We start from the raw sequence: 26,957 nt of genomic DNA, 5'->3' as shown, positions 1-26,957 counted from the left end.
GCTGGTGCCTGAGGACTTCACTATTCCTTGCTGGTTCTCCTAACTCTGCCTGCATGGAGTCCCTTCACTAAACACTCTTAAAGTTAAAGCTCTAATACACCCCCTATTCACTGCAGGAGCCTACATGATCAGTAAGTCCTCTCTGAGCACGAATCCCATGAGGAGTCACAAGGACTGAGCCTTGAATGCTCACATGCAGATCTTCTCAGGGCACTCTTCTCACTACAGACGGGTATGGGCACAGACCCAAGGGCAAGTCATTTAACCCCCCTCACACAGAGTACCCAGCTCATTCCATTTCCCTGAGCTAGGATGAGCTCCTAGAGACGGGGTTTATATGTGCAGACCAATGCATCTGCGAGTCGGCTGGCAGCACAGGGAGCCACCCTCATCCTGAGGTCATCTGCAGGGTGAGAAATCATATTCAGGAACCAGATCCTTAAGTGAGGTACCTGGTTAAAGGGGGACTGCTCTGTTCTGGTTGTGTTGTGAGGTTCTGTTTAACAAACAAAAAGCCACAAAGTCTCAGGTAATTAGGTTGATATTTAATTACACGGAACCCGGGTTCTTACACAAGGCAGGAGATGGCAGCCAGCAGCTCCCCATAACCTTTCCAGCCTGGGTGACTGAGGCTAAGGAGATGGGGACACATGGGACACATGGGTGAGGTGGGGACTCTGGCGCAGAGTGTCCTGCCCAAAGCTGAGGATAGTGGCCACTGGGGATCTGCTCCCTCGGCTGGCCCAGGTCTGCCATCACTCCATGAGGCAGAACTCTGACTCCTGCGGTCGCATGTTGGGTAACACATACAGAGCCACAGCCGCAATAGCCAAGAACACCATAGGCTTCCACATCCCAAACAAGTTCTGTGGGGACCAAAGACAAATGGTGAGTGCTCAGCCTTCTGAACCCTTCCCTAAGCCAGAGATTCCCCTGTCTACTGGCACTGGAGAGACATCAGGAACCTCATGGTCTGGTCTCTCTCACCTCCTGGGTAACTGCTGAAGACAATGTGGCCTGAGTTCTGGCAGTGTTGGACATCTGGAACAACGCCAGGTAGATCACCTGAGTTGACTGCGTGTAGGCATGCCCAATGGAATGAGGAGAATACCAGTTCCTGTGTGTAGAAGCAAGCTCAGGAGGCAGACCAAAGAGTACCCAGATGGTCGCAATGAGAAAGGATCAAGTGTCATGGCAAGAAAAAAAAGAGGGTAAATGGGGGTCTTTGGGAAAAGCAGCAGTGCCTCATTGGCATTATGCAGGAGAAGTGAACTCAGTCAAAAGGATAAAATGGAGGGGGAAGTAAAGAAAGCACACCATGGAGTACAGGCAAATATGAGGTTCTTAGGCAGCCAAAGCCTTTTGTGGAGGACATTGGTTTGGGGAAACTCAAGGAAGCTGGTCACTGGTCTAGAAGGCAAATGCCAGGGTCCTTAAAACACCCCTGGTCACCAGGGTGTTGACTTCCAGAGCATGTGCCACTGTGCTATGTCTTCTAGACTCTGCTGACCACAGCGAATCCTGCTGATTCGTGGGACAACAAAGCAGCATCATTTAGGGCACATGAAATTGTGGACAATACATACTTAGGAAAATAGTTCCTATTGTTACTACTTTTTTTTTTTTTTACTGTATTACTTGAAAGACCAAATTTGGGTTTTGAGTCCTAAGCTATGGCATAATAATGCGGAGGATTTTAGGTAAGAGCAGAGTATAGCCCATTGATGCTCAGAATGCATTTGCTCAGAGTATAATGGAACTAAAAAGAGGATTTTAAGCCAGCTATAAAGAACAAAGATCTCCTACATTTGTAGAAGTAGTTACTAAATAGAGCAGCACAAATAAAATGGAAAGCACAATGCTGGAGATGGATATATAGAGTAATTTATGTAACAAAATAACTGGAAGGTCACCTGAGGGGCTCAGTCAGGTAAGTGTCCAACTTTGGATATCAGTTCAGATCATGATCTTAGGGTCATGAGATCCAGCTCCATGTTGGGCTCCACACTGGGCATGGAGACTGCTTGGGATTCTCTCTCTCCCTCTCCCTCTGGCCCTCCCCCTCCTCAAATAAATAAAATAAAATAAAATTTAATTTAATTTAATTTAAAAATAAAATAAAATGGAAGATAGAGCTGATCCATAAATGTGAACTAGTATTCTCTATACCAGAGATGCAAGTTCCAGACTGGCTGAGTGGAGGGCTGCTCCCAAAGGGTAAGTCACATCAGGCTCTCCTTTCAGACTGGGTTCCTAAGTTGGCAGACCAAGGAAATGTTTTTGGACTTTATCAAGACATCTGACAGACTTTCCATGATATCCTTGGAGAGGATGGGAGGAAATAAGAGTAGGGTACCAGCACAGTTTTCTGTGTGACCATTTAATAAGTGATCAGTGAGCTGGATAAAAGAGAGCCTGGAGAGACAACACTCTAGAGGCTCAGCCCTCATCTTTGATGATCATGAACAGGGCGCCTAGCTGGCTCAGTCAGAAGAGCAAGCAACTCTTGGTCTCGGGGTGGTGAGTTCAAGCCCTATGTGGGGTGTAGAGATCAAATAGATAAAACTTAAAAAAAAATAATGCATAATATAAAGGTGGGCTGGTCACCTCTGAGGAGGATGCAAAGCTGGCAGAGAAATGGGTAATTTGAAACTACAAGGTCAAGATTAAAAAAAAGAAAAACACAAACCCAAACTCCACAAGTTACATCAATGGACTATACCTAATGGGAATGAATTAAAAAATCTGCCTTGGATCAAAAAATCAACTGCAGGTAGAAAATGAGAGGATGCTTAGCATATGCAATATGCAAAGAGGCTTTATAAACAATGCATGCCCTGAGTTAACAATGTGACATTAGTTGTCGAGAGCTAACACCATTGGAGGCTACATTAAGAGAAGTACGGGGTCTTCCTAATTACATGGAAGCAACCAAGGAAAACTCCTCAAAATGTGGAGAGATGGTAAGGAGGGAAGCAAGACTGGCATTTTAGCTGTTGCTAATATTAGTCCTTAGAATCCAACTCACAATTCAGTGGTGGTATTACTTGACCTCTCCATGCCTTGGTTTTATTATATGATAATAAAAGCTACCTCGTTGGGTCGTTGCAAAGATTAAATGAGTTAACATACATAAGGTGATAAGAACAGTGCCGATCACATAGTATGTATAATGTAAGTATATACTCTTCTAAAATTATTTATGGGGTGTTTTACCATTTATGAAGCACTTTCATAAACATGAACTCCTGTGATCTTCACACAAGGAAGACAGAGGTTTGTTTGACCATCCTTTGCTGTCATCTCAGAAACGAATGTTCTCATTATACATTTTGCCCACTGGGACTAAAAGGAAGAGGCAGAGACAGACTGGGCCAGATTTTCTGACCACTGGTCAGCCACACCTTCTACAGGGCTACACTGCCTCAGCTCCTGGACTGGGAGCTGCAGAGCAAGAGGCACAGCCAGGCTCCCCAAGAGCGCCCTACCCAGGGTTCCTTCCTCTCATTCTGCATGGGCCTGGCCAAGCTGCAGAAAGGTTACATCCAAATGCTTTGGGTCTCCCCTAGGAACTGAGAAATCTGGATATGGACCGGAGAAGAACAAGTATAGGGAGACACTCTGTCACCAAAGGAGTAAGTAGAATGCCTTAGAGGGGAGAAAGGATGCAGAGGAAAACAAGGGGAAAAGGATGCTGGTGAGTCCTTACCAACACATGCTTCAGCTGCCACCCCAACCTGTGTGTTAAGCCAGCTGCACTCCATTTGCAGGGGTGAGAAAGGAGGGCAGGGAGTGGGGTGGACAGGGGAGCAGGAGAAAGAAGCCAGAACAGGCCAGGAGAGAATAGTTTATGGGTTCCAAAGATAGGTGGAACCCTAGGGCTCTACCTTGGGCCCTCTAGACCACATTCTGCCTCCTAAATTTGGTATCCTGTTGACAGACCAGATTACATGGACCAAGGCCAAGTGGAAGGTGCCCAGAATATGTCAGCCTCAGTGCCCTGAGAACACTTGCATTTCGCTCTTTTCACAAGTACCTCGTTCTCTCCAGAAAGCCTGGTTTGGGAAGCCAATTACAATAGAATCTGGACCCCAAAAGGGATAAACAGAGAACTATAAAATATTTACTGGCATTCTTATTCTGATTTTTCCTAAGACCAGAAGTCCGAAACCAGAGAATTCCTTAGTAGAAAGAACACAATATGGTAGGGGTTTCTATTCCATTTTCACCAAGTTTGAAGGACAAATTGAGGCTGCCCTCATACAAATGCCCCTGGGCAGAGGGATTAGGGTTGGGGTTGGGGGCTGGTCATGGCAGACCAGAATTCCTCTCTCACCCAACAGGGGAGGCAGTGATGCCTTATTTTGCCCTCTTGGGTGGTGACAGTAGTGAGAGCGTGGTTCTGGGGCTAAACAGAGACAGCCTTGCCAACAGATGTCAGCTCACCAGAAGTGGTCAAGCGTTTCTCAAAGTAGCCACAGTGCTGGTAGCAGCCAAGGCTTTCCCAGCCAGAGGATAAAAACTCAAACTGTGTCAACAGTATGCATTCCAACTCACTATATGTTAGGAAGACGTGCTCAGAGATGTGGGCTCTGCAGTAGCCCGAGGAGAAGTCAGGGCTAAAAGTCAGCCCTGTGTATCCTGCTGTCCGATGGCTAAAGCAAGAAGCAAGCAAACGAGAGAAAGGGGAAAGAGGAGAGGCCAGGGCAACCTGCACCCTCCCTCTACCCCTCGGAAGGAGAGGACTCAATACCAGTACCTGTGTTAGGACGACGTCTCAGCCCACCAGCACCAGAGCAAAGCCGATATGACCACCAGGCCTACAAGAGGCAAGGAGAAGATGGGGGGCTTGGGGGCAGGGGATGGCTGCAACATACCAAATGAGAAGGAAGCACAGGGAGAGGCCAGGAGATGGGGGGTGGTATAAAAAGACAGAAACATATGAATCCAATGAATAATGAAGATGAGAAAACAAAGGGAAAAGAGAAAGAGATTGAGAGGTTAAACAACAGGCAGTGAGGGCAGCCATATCTCTCCCCTGGCCCGGGGCCTGGATCTTCCCACTGGCAGCCTGTGGAAGATGCAAACCTGAATGGGTTAAATCAGGCAGTGGGGCTACTCTCCTGGCTCACCATAGACCTCTCAAGCGGGTGATCTGCACTAGACCGTTATTGTAGGACAGTGACTCTTGAAAAGGGATGCCCCGAGAGTAATGCTGGGCTCTCCGGATGAGGAGGACGTGTACTTCTCCAGGTCACTGGGTCTCCTGCCAGGCCACCCGTCCCTCCAGTAGCCCACTTGTTCTGGTTGCTCACCACCAGGTCTCAGTGTTCTGGGCTCTGGTCCCGACGATCCCCTAGGAGTCTAATGCTGTTGTTGGGGGACAACATGCACTAGAACAGGCTAACAGTAGAGAAGTGTTAGTGCTTCGACTTGCAACAATCTTCCAGAGAGCAAGTGAATTCGCAGGCAGTGACACACATGCCATCAGAGCTGCCTGCAAAAGATTCGGGCCACAGGGAGGCAAAGGGACACCTCCACGTGTAGACACAAGGAATGTGCTCAACTGTGAAGTTCAAGGATCAGGCTGGCGTTTAGAGATGCAGCACCCAAGGCAAGGAAAGCTAGGAGGCTCTGAGCCAACATGTGGTGGAATATGATGAATTTGAAGAAACTGGAACACTGGGGAATGGGCTGTGGTTGCTCCTACTTTTTACATCCTAAATAATGGTCCTCTGCCACAAGGTTAACAGAGAACTGCACACTAGATTTTTAGCCAGCGCTGCGGACGGAGTTGACTGGGACGTCCCACCACAAGAGACTTATTTTCTTCCCCTGTGTTTAGAGAGATGGAAAGAACTTGTCCTGTAAACTGAGGACTTATTCAGGAAGGACTCTTCAGGGAATCGGAGCCCCCAGTTAACCTCAACTAGGGCAGGAAATCAGTTGGTTCGTACCTATGCAGATGTACCAGTAGTTAAACTACAGAAATACTTTTGTACAGTTGGGGTGAGGGCTCTGGTGGCTCCCCGGATGGGCCAATGGCCCTTGCTGTGCAGACTAAAATACTCTACCACTTCTGACCAACCCCCATCCTCCTGCCCTGTAATACACAGAACCTGTAAGGCACAGCAGCCTCCCCACACCCTTGACAGCAACGACAAAGGTCAACCCAACAGGGCACCTCAAGGAAGCAGGACCGAGCCACTAATGCAGGCTGAGAGGGCCTGAAGCAGGCCTCACATTGTCCTATCCTCAGCGCAGCGCCAGGTGAGGGGTGAAGAGCCCTCCTGACATGAGAAACAAGGGCTACCACCCAAGTGAGAGGAGGTAGGATGGCAAGAGCCCCACCCCGCTTCCCAGGAAAGGAGATCTCTGAGCCATAGGTCCACAGCACGTGGGCCTGAGCCCACCATCTCTCGTGGAGAGCCCACCTCCACCACTTCAGGCTCCATCTTCACTCTCCCCAAGTGCTGCGCCTCAGGCCTTGGCTGGCCTCTGCTCCTACAGACGTCCATCCTCAGGCTGGATCACCCCTCCACACAAGGGCACCTAAGGGAGCCCAGAGCCCACTTCCCACTCAATCCAGCCTTTGACTGTGGTTACCTTTTTGCTCTCAGAAAGCTTGAGGGGGTTGCTTCCCTCTGAAGCTTCGGGACAAGCATCATCAGTGCTCTCATCTTTGCTGTCTTCCTCCTTGCCCTCCTGTTTTTGGGACTCTTCATAAACCCCGTCCTCATCTTCTGTGGACTTCACCTCTGGAGGCTCTGACATCACAGAAACCACTTCATTCCAGAGGACCTGCTTCATGTTCTTGATTTTTTCCTTCCCCTCCTCCATTTCTGTTAGATCACCTAAATCCGTGTGGCTGGCCTTGTAGTGCAGCACCACCTCCAGATTCTGTGGGTGGAGGCAGGGCAGGGTGGGGCTGCGGTTACCGCAAAGATGCCTACCGTTGGTGACAAAGCTGGACTATCTCAAGAGCACTTTGCTTCCCAGAGTGCTCGGTGCACAGGCAGCAGCACATTCTGGCACCGAGTCTCTCCCTGAGCATAGAGCGGTGACAGTCACATCCAGCCTCTCTGGACCGACACAACCATCGTTGGCCATTTAAGATGGCTACCAGAGCTAGAATCTTGAGCTCTGACCCTCAGCTGCTGCCTCCTACCCCACAGGGTGACCATGACTCCTACTTGACCCCACCCTCCTCTCGTCTTAGGACACAACTGCTTTGAATGAATTCCTTCTCTGCATCCATTTGGTCCCTCTCTTGGGCATGTAACCCAGGAAGAAAATTGGGCTGAGCTAATTGGAGCAGTTGTCCACCCTAGGGGATATGGTCCTTTGGGGCTGCACCACCAGGTATAAGTGATCTGTGTTCCACTGCTTTTAAATACACAGGAAAGGGGAGTATGGAATTGCCACCAAGAGGGAAATACTCTGCTACAAGAGAGAGGCCAGAAGCTTCTCTACAAATACCTCTCCTGGCCAAAATGGTGGCGGTGATGATTTTTCTTCCCAAGATCTCGTCTGCCTTTCTGCTTATCTGGCTACTAAGGTTATTACTCACCTTTTCGTTCTCATAGCTGCCCTCAGAACAGTCCAGGCTTGGTATGGTCACCTTTTTATTTTTAACCCCATTGGCATTTTTGTTCATATTCTTATTGCCATTTTTCCCATTGGTTTCTTTGGTAACAGAGGACTTCTCTTTGAGCTGGCGGAGCTCTTCCTGGCAGCACTGCAGCTGCCCCTCCAGCTGCTCCTGCACTGCCAGAAGCCGGCCCTGCTCATCCATGCTCGCCTGGTACTGTAGCTGCAGCTCCCTCAGCTTAGTATGCAGCTCTTTGATCTGCCGGGGTGGGGGGGCAGAGGGCCAATCAGCGGCAGCCTGGCCTAGTCAGTCAGCTGGAGCCCTGCCTGGGGGTAACTCCCAGAGTGTGCCTTGCCAAGGCCCAAGGGGGAGTAGACGAGAGGAAATTTTAAACTGCAGGATACGAGTCTCTATTGCAGTTTCACAAGTAGGCTCTGAATGAGGTACCTGACAGTTTACACCTAATGTGATCCAAAAAGGATGATTTAAATTATGTTTTTACTGTGACCTGTCTGGGGAAGAACTATAGGGCTACCTTTTCTGAACCTCGGGGCTTTATTACAGATAATCTTTCTGATGGAAACTCTTATTTGCCCAAGCTATTTCTCTATTAGGTACAACCACCTAATGAACCATGTGGTCCACTCCTGAGAGCGTGCCTGGACTCCTACACCTCACCCTGGAAACATAGGCAAATTCCAATGCTGCTCTCTAATTTCTGGTTTTGTCTTTCCTGACTTCTGGCATCACTTCTGGTTGCCCTGGTAGGTACCAATACTAAGCAACCGAGGCCCACGCGCTGGCTGCTCTGTGAACTCTCCTGTGTGCACATGGTGAGCTCCGCTGGACTGTGGACTACTCCTGGGTTTAGAAAGACTGCCTTCTGTCCCATCCCTCACAGATGCACAGCACCCTTCTTGGCATAATGAGATTCGAAAGAAGGCAAGCCTCTGTCCTCAAGGTGCTCACAATCTAGCTAAAGAGACCCCAAATAACTAAAGGTGAAAAAATACAACTCCACAGAAGTGCTCTGGGACCTACAAAGGAGAGAGATGGTAAAAGGACAAAGAGAAAAGCTATTCAGAGTTTTGATGATGAGTAACTCTCAGCACAGTGAGCACTGAGCAGTGTCCATCAGCTCTGACCAGGAAGGGGGCGACTATGCAGAGCAAGCAGTGAGCTCCCAGCCCTCTTTCCTCAGTCTCTCCAATATGGCTGTGACCTATGACCTCCTCTGGCTCTAGGAATTCCTGGAAGAAACCTGGCCTCCTAGATAGCAGTTACCTCATTCTTGTCGTTTGGGGAGGCAGTGGGCTTCTCAAGGCTTTCTATGCACTCCTTGAATTCCTTTTCACAGGCGTCCAGCTCTTCCTTCAGCTCTTTCTGCCTGTCCAGCAGCTTTTTCATCTGCTCTTGCAGCCGATCGTGTTCCTCCTGGCTGAGCTGGTACATGGCCTGCACCCCCTGCAGCTTGATCACCACCTTGGCAACCATGTCCTCACAGTGCTGCGGAGGGTGGAGGAGTAATGACCGCACCCAGGGGAGGACCTGCCCTCCTCCCCACTCTCTTTGCTAGGCCCTTACCTGGGTACAGAACAATGGCGGCAAGGATCTGAAGCTGCCCAGGGGCTAATTCTGTATTTCCTCCCATAAAGCACCATCGCTGTGATGGGAGCATCTCCATATTAGACAGGCGGAGTGCCTTGTTCATTTCCAGTGACCCAGCTCAGCCCTGACCCCGCTGCCCACCTCACTTCTTGCACCCTTCACTGATGACTTATCTCTTAGTAAGACAAGAAACTTCTCTCCCTGGCTGACCTCTCCTTTGGCTACTTTTACCTCTGTATCTTCAGGCCCAGCAAACTCATCGTCAGTGCTGCTGATGTAACTCTTGTAACAGGTGTCAGAGCTACTACTGCTGCCGTAACTCTTCTTATAGGTAACGCTGCTGCTGCTGCTGCAATAACTCTTCTCAAAGTTCTCATGGGCACTGGAGCCGCTGTCATAGCTCTTGAGAAAGCTCTCGTTGCTGGCCTGAGTGCTCCCAAAACTCTTGTGATAGCTCTCACTGTCATCAATGCTACTATAACTCCGGCGACAGTTCTCGTTGACAGTCGCCATATCGCCATAGGTCTTGTAGGACTCCAGGCTCATTTTTATGGAAGGGGACTGGCCCTGGAGCAGCTGCATTTCTTCCAGGCAGAGCTGTAGGTCGGCCTGCAGCCTCTTCCGCTCCTCGAGGAGCCTTCCCTGCTCCTGCTGCAGTAGCTCCTGCTCGGTCTGAGTCCCCTCATACAGCACCTGCAGAGCCTGCATCTGGGCGATGATCATCTTGGACTGCCGGGAGTGGGTGGGGAGACATTACCAACATTCCAGACACTGCCATCCTTCTAGCTGCACCCCTCCTGGGACAGATGTCTGAGATGCACTTCAGGGACCTGTACACCTACACTCATTTCACCATGGCCTAGGTCTTTAACAGCCTGCAGCTACTGTCACATGTCAGTTTCTCACACTGGGGATAATCTTCCCAGGGCAGATATTTTATGGTTCCCAGGCTCCCGTTCCTGCTGGTTTCTAAACTCTGGTACATCCGTCTCTCCATGCAGCAGAGCTGAGTGAGTATCAAGAACACTCTGCCTCCCTCCCCTCCCATCTTCTCAGTCAGGATATACCCATTATATCCTAACCCTGGGGCTCAGTCCCCTCCCCTATTCCCAATTCTAAAACCAGCCCTGGCCTTGAATGTGAGCAATGTGAGCCTACAAGAATTCCTCCTTCAGAAGATGTGGACCTGGAATTAAGGTCTCACTACAAGTCCCTGTACCTCCTGTCCCAATTCTGAATCTGGCCTCTGGGCATGTTTCCCAGGCCCTCTGCGCCTGGCTTCTTGGCTGCTAATGCCCAGGATGAGATCTGATCAGTTAAGGAAATAGTTATACCTGGTTCCTGGTCAGTGTTATCCATGCTGAAATCTGATGCCCTTGGAATCTGACCAAATCTGTTTGGACTTCTGCAATTTCCTGGTTCTCCCTATCTAGGCTAATATCTGAATGAATAGGGCTAGCCTAAATTGGAACTCTCTACCTGCTCTTCCCTGCCCACCCTGAGACCTCAGACCAAAGGCATCCCTTAATCCTGAAGAGACTTGTGCAGAAGTCTCCACCAGTGTGACCTCAGAGGCATGGCCCCTTCCTGGTGCTTGAGATGCATGGATTCTCTAGTCTAACCCCCATCACGTGGCTCTTACTGCCACCAAAGTTCCAATGAAGATAATGTGGTCAGTACCAAGAATGCCACATGCTAGGAATTCTTCCCTTGGAAATGAATGGCCCCAGATTTGTGGCAGGTAGAACACCAAAAAGTGATAGATTTTGATCACTGGAAAGTATACTGCTCAATTATCAACCAGCTCATGAGAAGGGGATGACATGCTCAGAGTCAGTCCCAAGGAATCCAGACAAACACTAAATTGATACTTTAAATCTGGAAAATGATGTTAAAGGGGCTGCATCAAATTATCAAGTGATTAGATTCCTGGGTTACCCCCAGTTCTCAGTGTTCACAGCACTTCAACTGAGCATGTACCTGATTGAGGTCCTCAGGTCATAGCTAAAGCCACATCTTAATGAGCCTGTGGGTGGGCACGGCTGAAGGAGGGGGCCTCAGGCTCATTCTTACACTTGGCCAGACAGGCCTTCCTGATTTTGACCCTTCCATGGAGCCCTCTTCCCTACCATGCTGCTGTCCCAGGAACTATCTCCCTGCCTCTTGTTCTGGTTACCTTGTTCTGACCACACTTGGAGGACTTAGGTGATTTGGAATCATCGGGCTTCTCCAACACATCCCGGAAACGAGACTCTTTGAAATGATGCAGCTCCTCATGCAGCTCTGACTGTTCTTTGAGCACACACTCTTGATTCTGCACCAGTTTTTTCTGCTCTTCCTGCATACCTTGGTAGAGCAGCTGTAATTCACACAGGTCTTGTAACTTTGTAAGTAGCTCCTGACTCTGTAAGGTGGAGTGGGAAGGAAGCAGGCAGGAACCGTGGTAGCTACATAGAAGACCCATGCCTCCTCCTTCCTGCTGGGGACCCTTCCCTTAGGAGTTTCTGGGTTGGCTCTGAACAGCCATCTGGGATGGGGTTGGTGTGGTGGGGGAGTGGTCCTTCTGTGGAGACCTGCTAGGTGAGTAGTCATGATCTCGTATGGTGCAGGCATTCTGTAGTTTACAAAGTTCTCTCAGAGTATATTTTATCCAGTTGGACTAAAAATCTAAGGAGAAAATGCTGGGCAGGTTCCAGAGTACAATATGTATTTTAATATTTAAAACCTACTCAGCTATACTCAATTTTTGGGTTTGAAGAGTCAGTGACCAAAGTAAGCCATGGCTGACTGAGAAAAGGTTTGATCCCCACCCTGATCTTTTCCCCAAGTATAGTCACACCTCAGAAGCTTCTCGAAGCAGCTTCTCCCTAGTCAGCAGCCATTCCCTGGCTGGGGTTACCTTAGGGATGAGACCAGTTTTGGGCAGTGGGAACGTGAGCCTGTGCAGCTCTTCCTGCAGCTGCCCCTGCTCCTCCTGCATCCTCCTCTGATCCTCCAGGAGCTCACACTGCTCCATCTGCAGCTGCGCCATCTCCTTCTGGCTGGCCTTGTACTTTTCCTGCAATTCTGTCAGTCTGGACAGCAGTGTGTCACACTGTGGAGGGGGTGGTTACTCTGTGAGGCATTTGTCTGCACTGTCCGGCAAGCAGAGCCCTTCTGTGCTCTCCTGCATCTTGTGGTTCACCAGAGGCTCCCTCCCTGTATGGTGCCCTTGGACGGCCCCAAGCCATGCTGCACCCGTGCAGGTTTAGACACCAAATGGGAAACCCCACCAGGCTGCTCAGGACTGTCCGGTTATGCTGTAAATTTCGTCTTCTGGCCCCTTCTGAGAGCCCTGTGAAGGGAGTGTTAACAACACCCCTCCCTTCTCAGGTCCCCACCTTCCTTTCCTTTGGCCCTTCCCTTTGGTAAAGATCATTCTCCTGCCCTGCTGGGAGTTCTGGTTCCTGTCACTGTCACCAACCCCAGTTGGTTTTATACCTAATTATACTTCTTACCAATAAAAACTCCACCCGATTTGTCCCCATTTTTGTTTTCATTATCATCTTTTTAAATCTCTAGAAAAATATGGGCTACTGAATTTGGATTGAAAAGACTAAATTATCCCATGATTCCATGAAACCAGACCTTCTAATATCGAATTCATCTCAATGCTGTTTTAGGACAAGAGGAAAAGCTGGCTCTGTGTCAGCGAGCTGGCTCCCTCTCTGTAGTCTCTTCTACTAGGAGAGGAGAGGGTGAGCAAGTCATAGACACTCTGGCCTCTAGACTGAGTGGGAATGGAAGAAGAAAATGTGAACCTGGGCATAGAGAGGCAGGTGGACCATTGGGGTGGTCCAGATAACCTCCCCATTCTGGGTCTTCCGAAGGCTTTTCCCTGGGGACACAGCCTGCTGCTGGCTGTGGTAGGAGCCACTGAGTATTCCGGCAAAAGGTGACTTGCTCTACCATACTTTGAGAATCTCGTGCCTTTTCTCCATCATGTTTCAACATCTTCCATTTCCTATCAGTGATCAGGAGCTGAAAGTGCTCAACACAAGGTCTAAGGATAACTGATAATGACTTGCATTTTATACACTATGGAAAAAAAGAGAATAAGGAAAGCCTCACTTATCACTACCAGGATTTATTATTAGAAGCAAGTAAGAAAGGAATAGTATTCTGTTCAATTTAAAGAGGGTAAAACTCAAGCTTAGAGAACTTCTCTATTCTGAAGTCACAGAGGAAACCTTAGAAGAGTCTAGGTCCTTCTAATATCCAATCAGCACCCTGGTCTAGTTGCACAAGACCACATCACCTGACAAGAGCATCTGCAATCTGCCTGAGAAAACTGGACCTTCTCTTTCTAGGTCTAATGATAAAAGTTGCATATGTGGGCTTTTCTGTATGTTCTCTGCAAATGACAAGATATCACTATAAGTTCTAATAACAAGGTCTAAGTGTCTACACATATGGAATCACATGCAAAACCCTCAGGTGTTCAGACTGGATGCAGCTGCACTGATCCTATTAGGCTGTGGCTTGGGCTCAAAGTCAAGATCAAGGCAAACTGTTTAAAAATAAATAGTATGGGACTCTTCTTCTGTTTCCTGACTTGCACACCCAGCTGTGACTGGACAGACAGGGAGCTCATCAAGCCCCTTGGTTGGATGACTGCACCTGTTGCCCTTATACCTCCTTTCTCCAGAGGAAGTACCCAGGAGACCTCACCTCTCTTAATTACAATTACCTTATTAGCACATTTCCCCTTGTCTTCTGGGATGGGCTGGGTGGTCTTGAGCTCCTTCAGCTCCTGCTGGCAAAGCAGGAGGTCCTGCTCGAGCTGATCATACATGTGCTTCTGCCGCTCCAGCTCTTCCTTGCTGGTCTGGTACAGCCGCTTCATCTCCTGAAGCTGGGCGTGCATCTCTGCGTTCTGGGGTAGGGGAGGCAGGCCCCACCATCATCCCAGAAGCCCTTGCAGCTGCACTCTCTCTTCACAGACAGGGACTAAGGGGTCCTACCTGGTCCTTTCCAGTCCCAATTTCATCCCAATGGGGGCTACCTGAGATGGACCAGACCCTAACAGGCTCGACGCAGGGGCCTTCTGGGGCTTCCCTTTTGGGCAGATGGGGAAGAAAAAGAGAGCTACCTTTTTACTGGCTGATTTTCTGATTTAAAATCAAAGGAAGCTGCGTGCATCATGACTCTGTGAAATCACCCTTCTACTAGGCACCTCTTTATCCCCCATACCAATGGCTATACTACAGAATGCCATGAGTGCCCCCTCCTCTTTGGTACTACTGCTTTCACAGAAGATTCCATCTGGCTATATTCTCCCTCACGTGGAGTTTCTTTTACCTTCTCACTGCTCTCCTGGAAGGAGGCCACGACGTTCTTGAGGCGCTGCACCTCCGCCTCATGGTACTGCAGGTCCCCGCACAGCTGTCGCTGCACTTCTAGCAGCTTATCCTTCTCGCACGTGATGTGCTGGTACTGAAGCTGCAACTTCTGTAGCCGGCACAGTAACTCCTGCGGTGGAGGGGGCTGTGGGCAGTACCTCTGTGGTCCTCAACCCGTTCACTCTTCTGCCTGAGTCACTCTCAGACACGGATAGTCTAAGACCTGACTTCTCCCTACCCCTTGCTTACCAGTTGTCCTCTCGCCCAGCGCCGTGCTCAAGGGTGGCCGGAGATCCGTACCAGTGGTGCTGCGCATGTGGCAGCTGGACTTATTTTAACTCTGCTCTGATCCACCGTCCCCAAAACCTCTAAGCACCTCAGTTGCCCCTCACCTCCTTTTGTGGTTACCTTCTCGTTTGGGCTTTCTACGACTGTGGGTTTCAAGACTCTGAGCTGCCGGAGCTCAGACTGAAGCTGTAGTTGCACCTTCAAGAGCTCATTCTGCTCATCCTGGCTAGCATCGTACTTTTGCTGCAGGGCACAGAGTCTGGTCTTCAGCTCCTCGTTCTGTGGTGGGAGGACGTAGGTAGAACAGTTACTCTCAAGAGAAACAGCAGACCCCTCTACAGACCAGTTTGGGTCCTTTCCAGACGTAGACATCTTGAGGAGCTCCCACAGGTCTAAGGTTGGGTTTCTTCTCTGAGGCAGACATTCAGGAATGGCTACCATTTCTAGAACACAAAGCTATGTGACTTGTCCAACTGGTCTCCAGTACTGTACCCCTGGTCTCAGGGCAAGAATCAGCCAAGCACAGCCTTGCTCTGCATTCATCCTTCCCTGATGCAGCAGCTTCACGGAGGCCCTTCCGCCCTCCCCATACTCCCTTCCCCCATCAGTGTTTACCTGGGTGACATTGGGAGAGGTCTGAAACCGAAGCACCTCATTCTGTGCACACTTAAGCTCTCTCTGCAGCCGCCTCTGCTCCTCCTCACTGGTCCGACGATGATGCTGTAGTTCTTGCAACTCACAACACAATTCCTTACACTGTACAGGAGACGGAACAGAAAGGCTGATTGAGGATAGGTGCCACACACACTTTGAAACTAGACTTGGGGGGGATCCCTGGGTGGCGCAGCAGTTTAGCGCCTGCCTTTGGCCCAGGGTGCGATCCTGGAGACCCGGAATTGAATCCCACATCGGGCTCCCGGTGCATGGAGCCTGCTTCTCCCTCTGCCTGTGTCTCTGCCTCTCTCTCTCCCGCTCTCTATCTCTCATGAGTAAATAAAATAAAATCTTTAAAAAAAAGAAAAAAGAAAAAAGAAACTAGACTTGGGGAAGAAAAAAAAAAAAGAATAGGCTTGGAAAGGATATGGCATTCCTTTTTTTGGAATATTTCCATCGAGCAAGCAAACGAGAACCCAGAGTACTATCACCTGCCATAGTGTATGCCTCCTTTGTCAGCCCTGTATCTAAGGAGATGTTGCTACTGTAGGCCAGGAGAGGGTAAAAGAGAGACAGTGACGGTGCCTGCCTTCCCCTACCTTGTTCTGCATGTCATGCATCTGCTCTTCAGCTCCCAGAAGCTGTTGTCGCAACAGCTGGGTTTCAGGATCCGGTTCTAGAAAATCCATTTCTGAAGTCTGAGACTCTGCTGACATCGTATTCTTTAGCATTTGGGATTCCAGCCACTTTTCTGTTGCTCTTCGTGTCCTATAATCCAGAACCCCAGAGCCATGTTTGGGAAAGTGCTCTGCCTGGCATCACCTGGTAAGGGTGCTTGGTCCTGATGTCTTTATTTTAGGCAAAGATGGTAAAGAGCCTTATATTGTGATTTGTCTTCTAAATAAACATGTCAAGAAGGTGAAGAAAAAGTCCCAGTACCTCAATCAAGGCATGCTTGGCTCTGGGAGACCTAACAATGCTAGTCTAGTTGGGCTCAAGGCTGGGCCTTGTGTCCAGCCAGCTCTAATCTGGAGGGAGGTACTACACCATTTGACTGAATTCAGCCTGTGTGGACAAGAAAGGAATCACTGTGATCAACTCTAGGGCAGAGCAAACCAGACCCCAATCCCTAGAATGGAAGTAAACTAAATTTTAGAACTCCAGTCCTGAGACACTTGGCTCTCCATGTTTGCTTCTAAGTGGCATCTGTGGAAAAGACTGGCTGGGTAGAAGTAGAGGGACATTTATTAGCCTAGCATCTCCCTTCACTGGTTCTATTCAGAGAAAAGCCAAAAGCAGAGTCCTAAGAGTCCTCCTAGCCTGCTGGTTATACCTCTCACTCTCCAGATCTGCAAGCTGCCCCGTGAGGCTGCTGTTGCTCTCCTGCAGGGCCTGGTACTCCTCGTTCAGGAAGCGGTAGCGTTCTCGCAGTTGCTGCAATTCTTCTGCAGAGGACAAATGGAGACGTGTGAGATCCTGGGGAAGAAGCACTGGTAATCAGCCCCTAATTTTCCTGCTTAGAAATCAGATAGCAGAAAGCTGAATAGCTTCTCTTTTTCTAAAGACTGAAGAGACACCGCATGCAGTGGCTTAGAAGACAAAACCCCCCAAATTCCACACTATGTGTCTTTATCCTCTTTCACATAGCTGCCCTTCTTCTCATCTGCCCAGATCTGCCCTGTGTACCCATCTTCAGAACCCCAACAGAGGAAGAGTCTTGAGATTTTAGGAGCTCGTGAAGGTTTTAATTGAGTTTCTGGGTTATTATATTTCAAGTTTCCATTGATGATTACCTTCCTATTACTCTTTTAGTACAAAAGCTGAGGGATGTGAAACTGCCACGTCACACTGCCAGTCCTGGCCTTCTGGAGACAACCTGGCCATCCTGAACGTCCTTTTACTTACTTTATCACCACACCAAATACACTGGCCTGCATGTGGTCAAGAATTCATTCTGAAGATCTTTTATCAGCTGACAGAAGAGCCCATCCCCACCAGACCCACATATCATCCTCAATCATCAGCAGAGATCTGGTTGCAATGACCCGGCACATGTCCCTAAGTACCAGCTACTAATACTTTCTGGAGCTACAATCAAACAAACACCTCTATTTTGTTTCTTCCTGATTAAGAATTATTTATCTTAGAATACCAATTCTACTGATATTTAAAGAATACTGACTTGCTCCAATTAGAACACAAGGTCTATCGTACCTGCTGTAAGAGTCAACACCCTGAAATTCACATCTAACGTTCCTTCTTTATTCCAACCAAAAGTTTTTGGAGTACTGCAGATTACCATGGAAGGAAGGAAGGAAACTAACCTTTAATATAAGCCAACCATGTGCTAAGCATTAGACTTGATGGTTTCAGCCTTCCAGTTAGCTAGTCTGTGAGGACTTCAACATACTAGGCATTTCATTTAATCCCAAAAATAGCCCTGTAAGGTTTGCTTTCCCTTTTTTTAAAATAAACTTTTAATTTTACAACAGCTTTAGAGTCACAGAAAAGTTGCAAAGATAGTGTAAAACTCCCTGGGAGAGCTCTCATCTCATTTCCCCTATTGTTAACATCTTACCATGGGTACATTTGTCACAACTAAGGAATCAATATTCATACATTACTGTTAACTAAACTCAACATTTTATTCAGATTCCTCTCCATTTTCCCTAAGGTCCCTTCCTATTTCAGGATCCCCTCTGACTGTAAAGTTTTATTAACCAATTTTTACAGACACAGAAACTAAGAGAGAGACAATAACCAGGCCAAGTTCACCCCACTAATTAGCAGAACTGTGGTTCTGCACTCAGGTCTGTTTAACTTTGACCCAAGCTTTCCCACTGTGCTGGCCTCACTCTCCTGGCACCACCAGCCCAAATGCTCTTCTGAGAAACTTGTTACAGCTGGGAAAAATCACAGTTTTTTGATTCCTTGTTGATTGCCTCTGCTTGACCTGGCCTAATACAGGGCCTCCCATTATACCCAAATCATAAATCTAGCCTCAGAATAAAGGCAAACTCTGATGTCATGAATCCTAGCAACTAGCTGGGAGACTCATTGTCTGAAAGCAGAGCTCTAAGCTTTTTAGTACTTCATGTATTACTGGAAATAACCTCTCTTCCTCTCCAGCTGTCTTGTGCTCTGATTTGTTGCCCCCTAAAGCTTCTACGTTGGAGAGGGCTCAAGGAGCCTAAGCATTAGCATCCTGGGACCTGGGAGCAGGACTGGAGCCCCCCCCCCCCCCCCTGCCCATAACGCGCAGTCCAGGCAAACTGCCATGATGCCAGAGCAGCAGGAAGTTTCCCAAGGTGATCAACCCCTTATCCTCCCATCCCAGAACTGGAGACTTTCTCAGGAAGCGCTTTCCCATAGTTAAATCAACAAACGTCCAATGGCTCTCTGAGGAAGAATTCTCAGAATACACCTCCATAGTGTCATTTCTCATACCACCACTGACTGGTTATGTGACATCTAGATAAATTCTTCTCCCTTATGGTCTTGAATTAAACGTGGAGGTTTTTTCTGGAGGTTTTTTCTAGAGGTTCCCAATTCATGATCTAAGACCACCTTCCACCATTTTCTTGGATACTAACTCCCTCTGCTCGGCTTTACTGGCAGGCCAGGAAGGGGGTTTGCCCTCTTATACCTTGCATCTCGGAGAAATCTGAAAGACTTAAACTATTGGATGGGTCAGAGCTCTTCATCTCCATTTCTGCACGGAGGGAGGTGATCTCCATTTCATACTCTCCCCGAATGCGCTCCATGTCATCGAGTTCATTCTGCATCCGGCAGAGATCCTCCTGCAGGGATGCTATGTCACTCTCATGTTCAGTCGCGGAATCCTCTGCTGCTTGCCGCAGATTATGGATCTCAGCCTGGGCCAAGTGCAACTCCTGTTCTATTTCCTTAAGTTCACTTTCTTTCTCACGCTCTAACAGGGAAATCTCCTCTCGTAGAGACCGCAACTCACCTGCAAAGCCCAGAGGTTGGCATGGTCAAGAGGATAAATGGACTTATCATGTTCTAGAAGCAGAAAGTTAAAGGCAGACTTATTTCTTATCTGGAAACTACTGGAAATCTAGTCTCTATCCCATCAGAGAAGTATAGCTCCATCTGCTATGGAATAAAGAGGACTCCATGTAGGAAGGTAGAGTAGAAAAGGAGATTCTGAGGCCTGGCACCAAAGCAACCCCTTAGGCTACTGCAAACAAAAAGTATTAAGTGCTCCTGTGTTGCAGATCAAAACTAATTTACAGTATTTTACTGATGCACTGAGTCTTTCCAAAAATTCCCTGACTAAAAAAAATTTGCCCAGACTATTCTCATCTATTCAGTCTGGAAGCTTAGAAATTACAGAGCCTCACAGCTCCCACGAACTGCCTAGTACTGGCCCCTGATGTGTATTTAGAGTTCTCAGCTTAAATGAAAATGTAGGCTCATCACATGATAACCAAACATGGTTATGTCCTTCACTTTCCTTATTACATCCTTGATCTTAGGGTTTAACTTTCCTTTAGGGTCCCCTCTGGGGTCTGGCCTTAAAAAAAAAAAAAGGCTTCCTCAGATCCACTGGAGTATGGAGGAAGGTCCTCTTCATCCAAAAAAGTTCATAATTTGGGAGCGCAAAGGGGCAGGGCCCGCCCAGAGTAGAGGGGCGGGGATTGCAAGCCCGAGGGGGAGGGGCTTGCCCGAAAACTGGGCGGGGCGGCCCCTGGTAGGGAGTTGGGGTGCCAGACCCGGATTCCAAAGAGCTAGCGCCGGTTGACAGTGGGTCTGGGGCTGTCCGAGTGAAGCCTAGGGCCCGGGAATCGGGCTGCGGGACAGAAGTGGGCTCTTACTCACTGGTTATGGCCTCCATCTCGTCGGGCCCCCCCCCCCCCCCCCCGCAGGCGGTCTCCTTGGGGGGCCTCCCGCCACCGGCGGTCCCGGCCCCCTGCGGGGCTGTGGCGGCCAGAACGGCCTCTCAACACCAGCTACCTCTGAGGTCGCGTGCGCCCCCTCTTGGCGGAAACGGGCAACGCGCGTGCACAAGGGCGGTCTCTATAGTTCATCCGGCAGGGTGCAGTTTGTGTGTGTCTTCAGCGGACCCTCAGCCCCTCTCTTGCTTGAGACCTCATGCTTAGTAGAAACAACCCTACTTAGTAGAGAATCGCTCCTGAATTTCAGTTTTCCCAAGTAGTTGCCAACCTGCAACTCTACTGACTTCCCTCCTATTTGTAAGGAAGTATGTCTCTTCTCCAAGCAAAGAGGTCTTTTCCTCCTCTACAGGATTGCTTCCTTCATCATACAAACATGATCTAATGTAGCGAATCCTATCTCAAACCACCCCCCCCAAAAAAAACTCTCCCTTGACTTCATTTCCTCTCCCCTTATTTCTCTGCTTCTCTTCAGAACATGTCTACTGTAACTGTACTCACCTCCTCTATTTCAACTCCCCCTTCCTCTTTAATCCCAATCCAAATGGGCTTCTGTCCTCACTAAAATATCTCAGAGCCCTCCAAATAAGATGCAACAGGCATCTTATTTGATTTAACAACTTTTGACAGTTGATCATTATCTCTTTGAAGAAATTTCTGCTCTTGGCATCCAGGACATGAAATACCTTTGCCATTCCTCCTACCTCAGTCTCTTTTGTTCATATCTCCTCTACTGGACCTTTAAATACTGGAGTATCCCTGGGACTGGCCTTTTCCTCTTCTTATATCTCACCATGTGATTTCATGGTGATCTCTCAGGGATTCAAATGCCACCTATATGCTAATGACTCCCAAACTTATATCTCCAGCCTTGATTTCTCCCCTGGTTCTAGATTCATATATCCAACTGCCCCCTTAACATAGTTATTTAGATGTTATTGTTGTTAGTCATTTCAAACTCAACACGTAAAAACATGTCTCCAATGGTTCCTCTAGCCCTTAAACTTGTTCTTTACCAAGTCTTCCCCATCCCAATAAATGACAGCACTGTCCATTCAGTTTCTCAAGGCTAAGTGATCTTTCATGTCTCTCCTATTCCCACCCCTCCCCCACCCTCCACCCCATCCAATTCATCAGAAATCCTGAGGGCCCCACCTTCAATATAAGACACTCCCATGTCTTTTTACTGTACTTAGAATAAAAACCAAACCTCCCAGCTGACCTATAAGGTCCTTTGTAATCCAGCCTCAGCCTGACCTCTCAGAACACTCTCTCTTACTAGGGTCCTCCGCATGCACTCTGCTTCAGCCACAGTGGCTTTTGTTCTGTCCTTCAAACACATGAAGCTCATTCCCACCTCTGCATTTTTGCATGTGCTATTCCTTCTGCCTGGTATGCTCTTCCCTCAGATCTTTCTCATTATTCAAGTCTTAGCTCAAATGTCATCTTCTCAAAGGGGACTTTTCTAACTGCCCTATCAAAAAAAAAAAAAAAATTCCATCTCACCACATCTCTCTATATCCTATTGTTATACTGTCTTCATAGCATTTATTGCCACTTGAACTTATATTGTTTATATTCTGCCTCTCCCCGTTAGAATGTACTCTTGATTAGGGCAGGGATCTGGTCTGTCTTGTTCATAGCTTGTCCTCCAAGTATATGGGCACTCAATAAATGAATGATAAACAAATAAATCAGCACCATTTTATGGATAAGGAACTGAGTCTCAGAGAGATAAAAGTGACTTGCCGAAGATTCTAAAGCATGTCAAGTGGCAGAGTTGGGCCCAAGAATCTAGGTGATCCGAAACAAATGCTGTCTTCCCAGATGCAATGCATCTCCTGCCATTTCTCTCCCTCACCCTCTTCCCATTCATTGTCTACTTCTCCTGCATCTATCTTGGCTTACATTTTTCCCTTCTCTTTTCTCCCCTTTCTCTACCTTTGCTTGTTCCTCTCCAGGCCCAAAACCCGGCCTTCCTTTTTTCTCCATTTATATTTTTCTTTTGGTTTGATCTCAGTTCTCCCTGGAGAGTCCCTGCTGTTTTCTAGGGCAGCTTCCCTAAACCTTCTGGAAGCCCATGGAAGTAACAAAAGCTGCCTCTTTTTTTGGTAGTACAGGGGAATGTGGGACACCTGCCTTGCTGCTTTCCAGAGACAAAGGGATGTGGGCGTTAGAAGAAAGGAATTTGGGGCCACAAGCTTGGTCCTAGGAAGCAAGAAAAGCGTTCTCATCTGCTTCCCTTAAAAGATGTAGAGTCCCCTCAGTCACTTCTCATTGGCTCATTGCTTTTCCCATGGTGCCCTTGTAGGGACAGGGAAAAACAGTCTGGTTTGGAATTCAGCCCTGATTACCTACCCCATGACCCGAAGAACAAAGGGAAAGGGATATAGGTGTGAAGGGATGAGAGAAAAGGGAGAGTGTTAGCCAGAAAAAGAAGATGTGAAATGGTAGGGCAACAAAGGGCAGCGGAAGGCAGAAGAGCCAGGTAGAGATGCAAAGAAGAACAGAAATTAGGTAAAAAAGAGAATGGGGAGAGAAGGAGGAAAAGGTGAGAATAGTAAGGGAAAAATGAGGAGAAAGTACTGAATTAGTTTATATTTGTCTGCTATGCTACAGTCAAACCCTCAGGACAAAAGTACTTGGATGGCCACGTTCCATCCAGTCTAAGTGCTGGCAATTACCTTGGAGCTGCTGGATTTGCTTGGTGAACACCTCTGCCTGTTGGGCGCTGGCCAGCCGTTCATCCTCCAGGAGTCCTGCAGTGAGAGAGGTAGCAGGCATGATCCTGGGATCCGGGGAGCCCAGACCCTCTGGCCCCCTCCCAGGCACTCACCCTGCAGCTCCAGGGAGTCATCCTCATGCTGCCCTGCCAGTTCCCGGGTCTCCTCCAGCTCTGCCACCAGCTGTAGCACCTGAGCCCGCAGCTCTTCCAGCTCCGTCTCTGTGAGGCTCAGACCCCGGTGCTTGCTAACAGACAGGGAGCCCACACTGCCACCTTTCTGCACTTGCTCTTCCTCTTCTTCCACCTCTTCTTCTTCCTCTTCCTCCTCATAGAGAGCTGGGAGTAACACTTCCCCTAGGAGAGAAACCCATCCCACCAGGGGGTCAGAGGCAACTTCTTTTCCAGATGTCCTTCAAGGGCACCTCTGCTCATTGTCCCAGGGCAGAGATGGTATAATAGTGCCACCTGGTGTCCCCCAAGGAGCCCCCTCGGCAGGACCTGCACTCGTGATGAGTCCTCAGGTGTAAGGGTCAAGTTTGGAGGTAGCCCATCCCCACCCAGGCCCTTCCTGGACCAGTATTGTACCAGGTGTCCTCTTGCTACTGACTTCGGGCAAACTGAGCAGCTGGGTGCTGGTTAGCTATGTGAGCTTGCACAAGGATACATGCTTCTTGCAATCCTGGTGGTCTCTGCATAGTGGGACAAGTACTCAAGAAAGGATTCAGATGCTGGCCATGTCTTTAGGCCAAATGGGACAAGAGTTAAAGTCTGGGGTTTGTCCAAAGTTAAAAAATTATCCAGGTGGCTTGGAAGAAATTAGCCTTTCCAGAATAAGAAAGGATTGCCTATCGGTAGTTAGAAAAAGAAAACATCTGAATGAAGCGATTTTAAATGTTTTACTGGACCAATACTGAGGCCCTTTCAAATGTATTCTATCACATGGCTGTTCTGAAATTTTCTGCAGAGTCCACCTTCCTTTTCTCTGCTGTTAGGGGGCCTCTCCCCTCCTCAAGTGTTATGAGTTCCCTCCTCCTAACTTCCCTCCTCAAACCTGAAGGAAACTTCAGGTTTCAGTTCCAAGGCTGTACTTGTGTGTAAAAAAAAGCCTACCATTTTAATGCATCAGGAAACTGGGGTGCACTGGTCCCCAGCCTCTGGTTGGTGAGTACCCCCTCCTTTGCTGCAATGCAGTTCCTTGAAATAGCGACATTTTGTCAGGATACTGATTATTTGCTTTGTTTTACAATTCTGAATCCCTGGTCTCATGACAGCAGCCTAAGGTCCATCTGGGACCCCTTGTGTCATCTGTCCCCCTTAAAGGAGCAGGGTTGCCCACACAGTGTGCGTGAAGACCTGGGAACACTTCACAGGGAGTCCTGGGAAACGGATCAGCATCCTTCCAGGAGTCTGGTGTTGGCAGCAACTGTCAAGTAACATGGGTGCGGTGGGGATACATGAGTGTTGGGAGGTTGGCCTTCTCACCTGCCCCCTCCCAGGCAATTCTTTCAGGCGGTAAGGGATCCTAAGAGAACCAAAGCCACAAAGGCTTACATTCAAAGTTAGTGGTGGTGGCACCAGAAGGACAATGCTCACTTCACATGCTCACTTCCCTGCTTTTCAAAAATATGAGACAGCTTGGGATCTGGGTCGGGTGGCAGTGAGAACAAACCCCCTGCTGAAAGGCTGCTTCAAAGCTCTGTCCAACGAGGCCTCTTTCTCTGTCTGGCAGCTCCCCCCGGGACACACAACCTGGTTAGCTGGTGATTAGGGCCCCAAAGGGAGGCACCCAGAACCTCCCTCAAAGCCTGAGCCCTGAGGAGGGGTAGATTTCAGACCTGAAGGGTAGAGGGGGCTCAGGTGAGCTACAGGAAGGGCTCTGTCCTGGCTGGGAGCTCTGGGGACCAGATGGGGTAAGGAGGAAGGAAGGGAAGTTGGCTGAGGGGAGAGAAAGAAAGCTCTTTGGGAAACTCACCCTCCATAGCTTGCATCCCCCGCCGCTCCAGGGACCCCCAGCGTTGGCCTTTCTTTCTCTCACAACCCTCAGATGCTTCATAGGAGCCTAAAGTGGTCACTGTGGGTCCTGTGGGTAGGAAGAGAGGAGACACGGTGGGCTACTAAGGGGGCTGGGGGCTGGGGTGCACAGGAGGGAGAGGGGGACGTGCCTTCTAGCCCTCTGGAGCCCCAGAGTTTTTAATCCAGGTGGAAGTGCTCGGCTCACGCAGCCCCGGCCGCGACTTCCCTCCCTCAGCCGCCCCTCGAGCTGGGCCTGCGGGGATCCCGCCCTGCGCTGCCCAACCTCCTCGGCATCCCCAGTTCCAGGCTCCTCTCCCCCAGCACAGTCTCTTTAGCTGTGAGGGAGACGGGCAAGAGCCAGGGCAGAGAGGCTGAGAGGGTGAGGCGGTGCGTGGAAGGGGAAGGAGGTGATGGGGGGGGGGCATGTGGCAAGGGGCTCCGGGCCGGGGCCGCTCCCCTCCGCTCCATTCCCTGCCTGGACCCCATCCGCCCCATCCTCGCCCTGCGCTCGGAGCCTTCGGGCCGGAGGGGGCGCAGGGTCTGGGGCCCCCAGGGCTGGACCGACGGGGTGGAGGGGTGCAGGGCGAGACCGCCAGGGGAGGATGCGACCGGTGTGGGGAAGACCCAGCCCGGAAAGATGGAGACCGGGCCCGGGGTGAGGGGCAGGATGGAGGGAGGAAGACAGGACGGAAAGGTGGGAGCGGCGGGGGGGGGCGGAGGACGTGGGGGTCTGGAGGGAGGAGAGATGGAGAAGAGGAAGGAGTGGCGGGGGAGAGGTGGGGGGGGCGGCTCTGACCTGGGCCGGGGCAGCTCCAGCCCGCGGCGCCCGCGCCCGCCCCGGCGCCCGCCTCCATGGCCGCTCGCGCCGCCGCTGCCGTCGCCGCCCGGAGGAGACGCCGCAGCCGCCAGGCCGGGGACCCGGAGCCGGGTGCGCAGGGGAGGGAGGGCGGGCCGAGGGGGCGGGGCCTGGCCGGGCCACCTGACGCCACCCCGCCCGGAAGCCCTCCCTCCCCCTCCCTCCGGGCCCCGGGGCGGCGAGCGGGCGCGGGGGCGAGGGAGCCGGTCCCCGACGCACCCCAGGGCCGGGGCGGGGCGCGGGGGGAGCCCCTCGGGGCGTGAGGCCGTCCCAGGAGTGGCCACGAGGTCGCCTGGCTCCGGCGAAGGGTCCCGCCCGAGTCGGCTGCGCGGAGACCTCTCGGGGCCAAGTGTCAGACGAGCCCCGTCCCGCGCGGGGATGGGGCAGGAAGAGGACAAAGCTGGACGAATCCTCCGCTGCTGCTTCCTGCAAACGCGCGGACACACGCCCGCCCAGCAGGGCCCCGTCCACCTGCGCAGGCAGCGCGGACCCCGGCCGCAGCCCCCATCCCCGCGCCGTGGCCTCTTGCGTCCCGGGACCGGCCGCGTGAAGGCAGGAGAAGGGGAGCCAAGGCCGAGATCTGTGAACCGCAGGGCCCTGACCCCTCTGCTTTCCCCGCGCCCCAACCAAGCGAGAGCCCGAACCCTCTCGGGAGGGCGGTGCCTTGGCCCCTGCAGCCCTCACTGCCTGAAGACCTCTTGCCTCCACCACTCTGCCTTCCCCCCTGGCCCCACACCCAAGGAGCTGCGATCCACGACTTCTACCCACCCTGCCTCTGGAGCCTGCTCCGAGTGGGCACTGCTGATTTTCACTCTCATGCAACGGAGATGTGGAAACCCAGAGGGCTTATTTCACTTAATCGTTCATTCAGGGAACATCTACCTGGGGCTGGATCAGAGGAGGCAATCGTTCTCAGGTCTCTACA

At 50.1% G+C, this 26,957-nt stretch overlaps 1 protein-coding gene across 7 annotated transcripts; it reads right to left on the bottom strand.

The window, feature by feature from the left end:
* Positions 1-525: 525 nt before the first annotated feature.
* Positions 526-26,112, bottom strand: CCDC136 (coiled-coil domain containing 136). 7 transcript variants are annotated; one of them, XM_041728075.1, is made up of 19 exons: positions 25,973-26,112; positions 25,136-25,243; positions 23,275-23,517; positions 23,123-23,197; positions 19,169-19,492; positions 16,856-16,967; positions 16,122-16,290; positions 15,484-15,624; positions 14,989-15,147; positions 14,540-14,710; positions 13,929-14,114; positions 12,099-12,293; positions 11,376-11,603; positions 9,431-9,928; positions 8,876-9,097; positions 7,571-7,849; positions 6,607-6,900; positions 4,760-4,820; positions 526-866 (listed from the first exon to the last, which is right to left on the bottom strand). In XM_041728075.1, the coding sequence occupies exons 1-19, from the start codon at positions 26,028-26,030 to the stop codon at positions 550-552; spliced, it is 3,840 nt and encodes a 1,279-aa protein (XP_041584009.1). In that variant the 5' UTR covers positions 26,031-26,112; the 3' UTR covers positions 526-549. The 7 variants fall into 7 exon arrangements, with proteins under 7 accessions (XP_041584009.1, XP_041584010.1, XP_041584013.1 ...); XM_041728076.1 differs by having other exon boundaries at positions 11,376-11,558; XM_041728079.1 differs by lacking the exon at positions 4,760-4,820.
* Between the last annotated feature and the right edge of the window lie 845 nt (positions 26,113-26,957).

Source organism: Vulpes lagopus, chromosome 13 (genome assembly GCF_018345385.1).
Source record: "Vulpes lagopus strain Blue_001 chromosome 13, ASM1834538v1, whole genome shotgun sequence".
Lineage (NCBI taxonomy): Eukaryota > Metazoa > Chordata > Mammalia > Carnivora > Canidae > Vulpes > Vulpes lagopus.
This window is presented reverse-complemented; position numbering and strand designations above follow the sequence as displayed.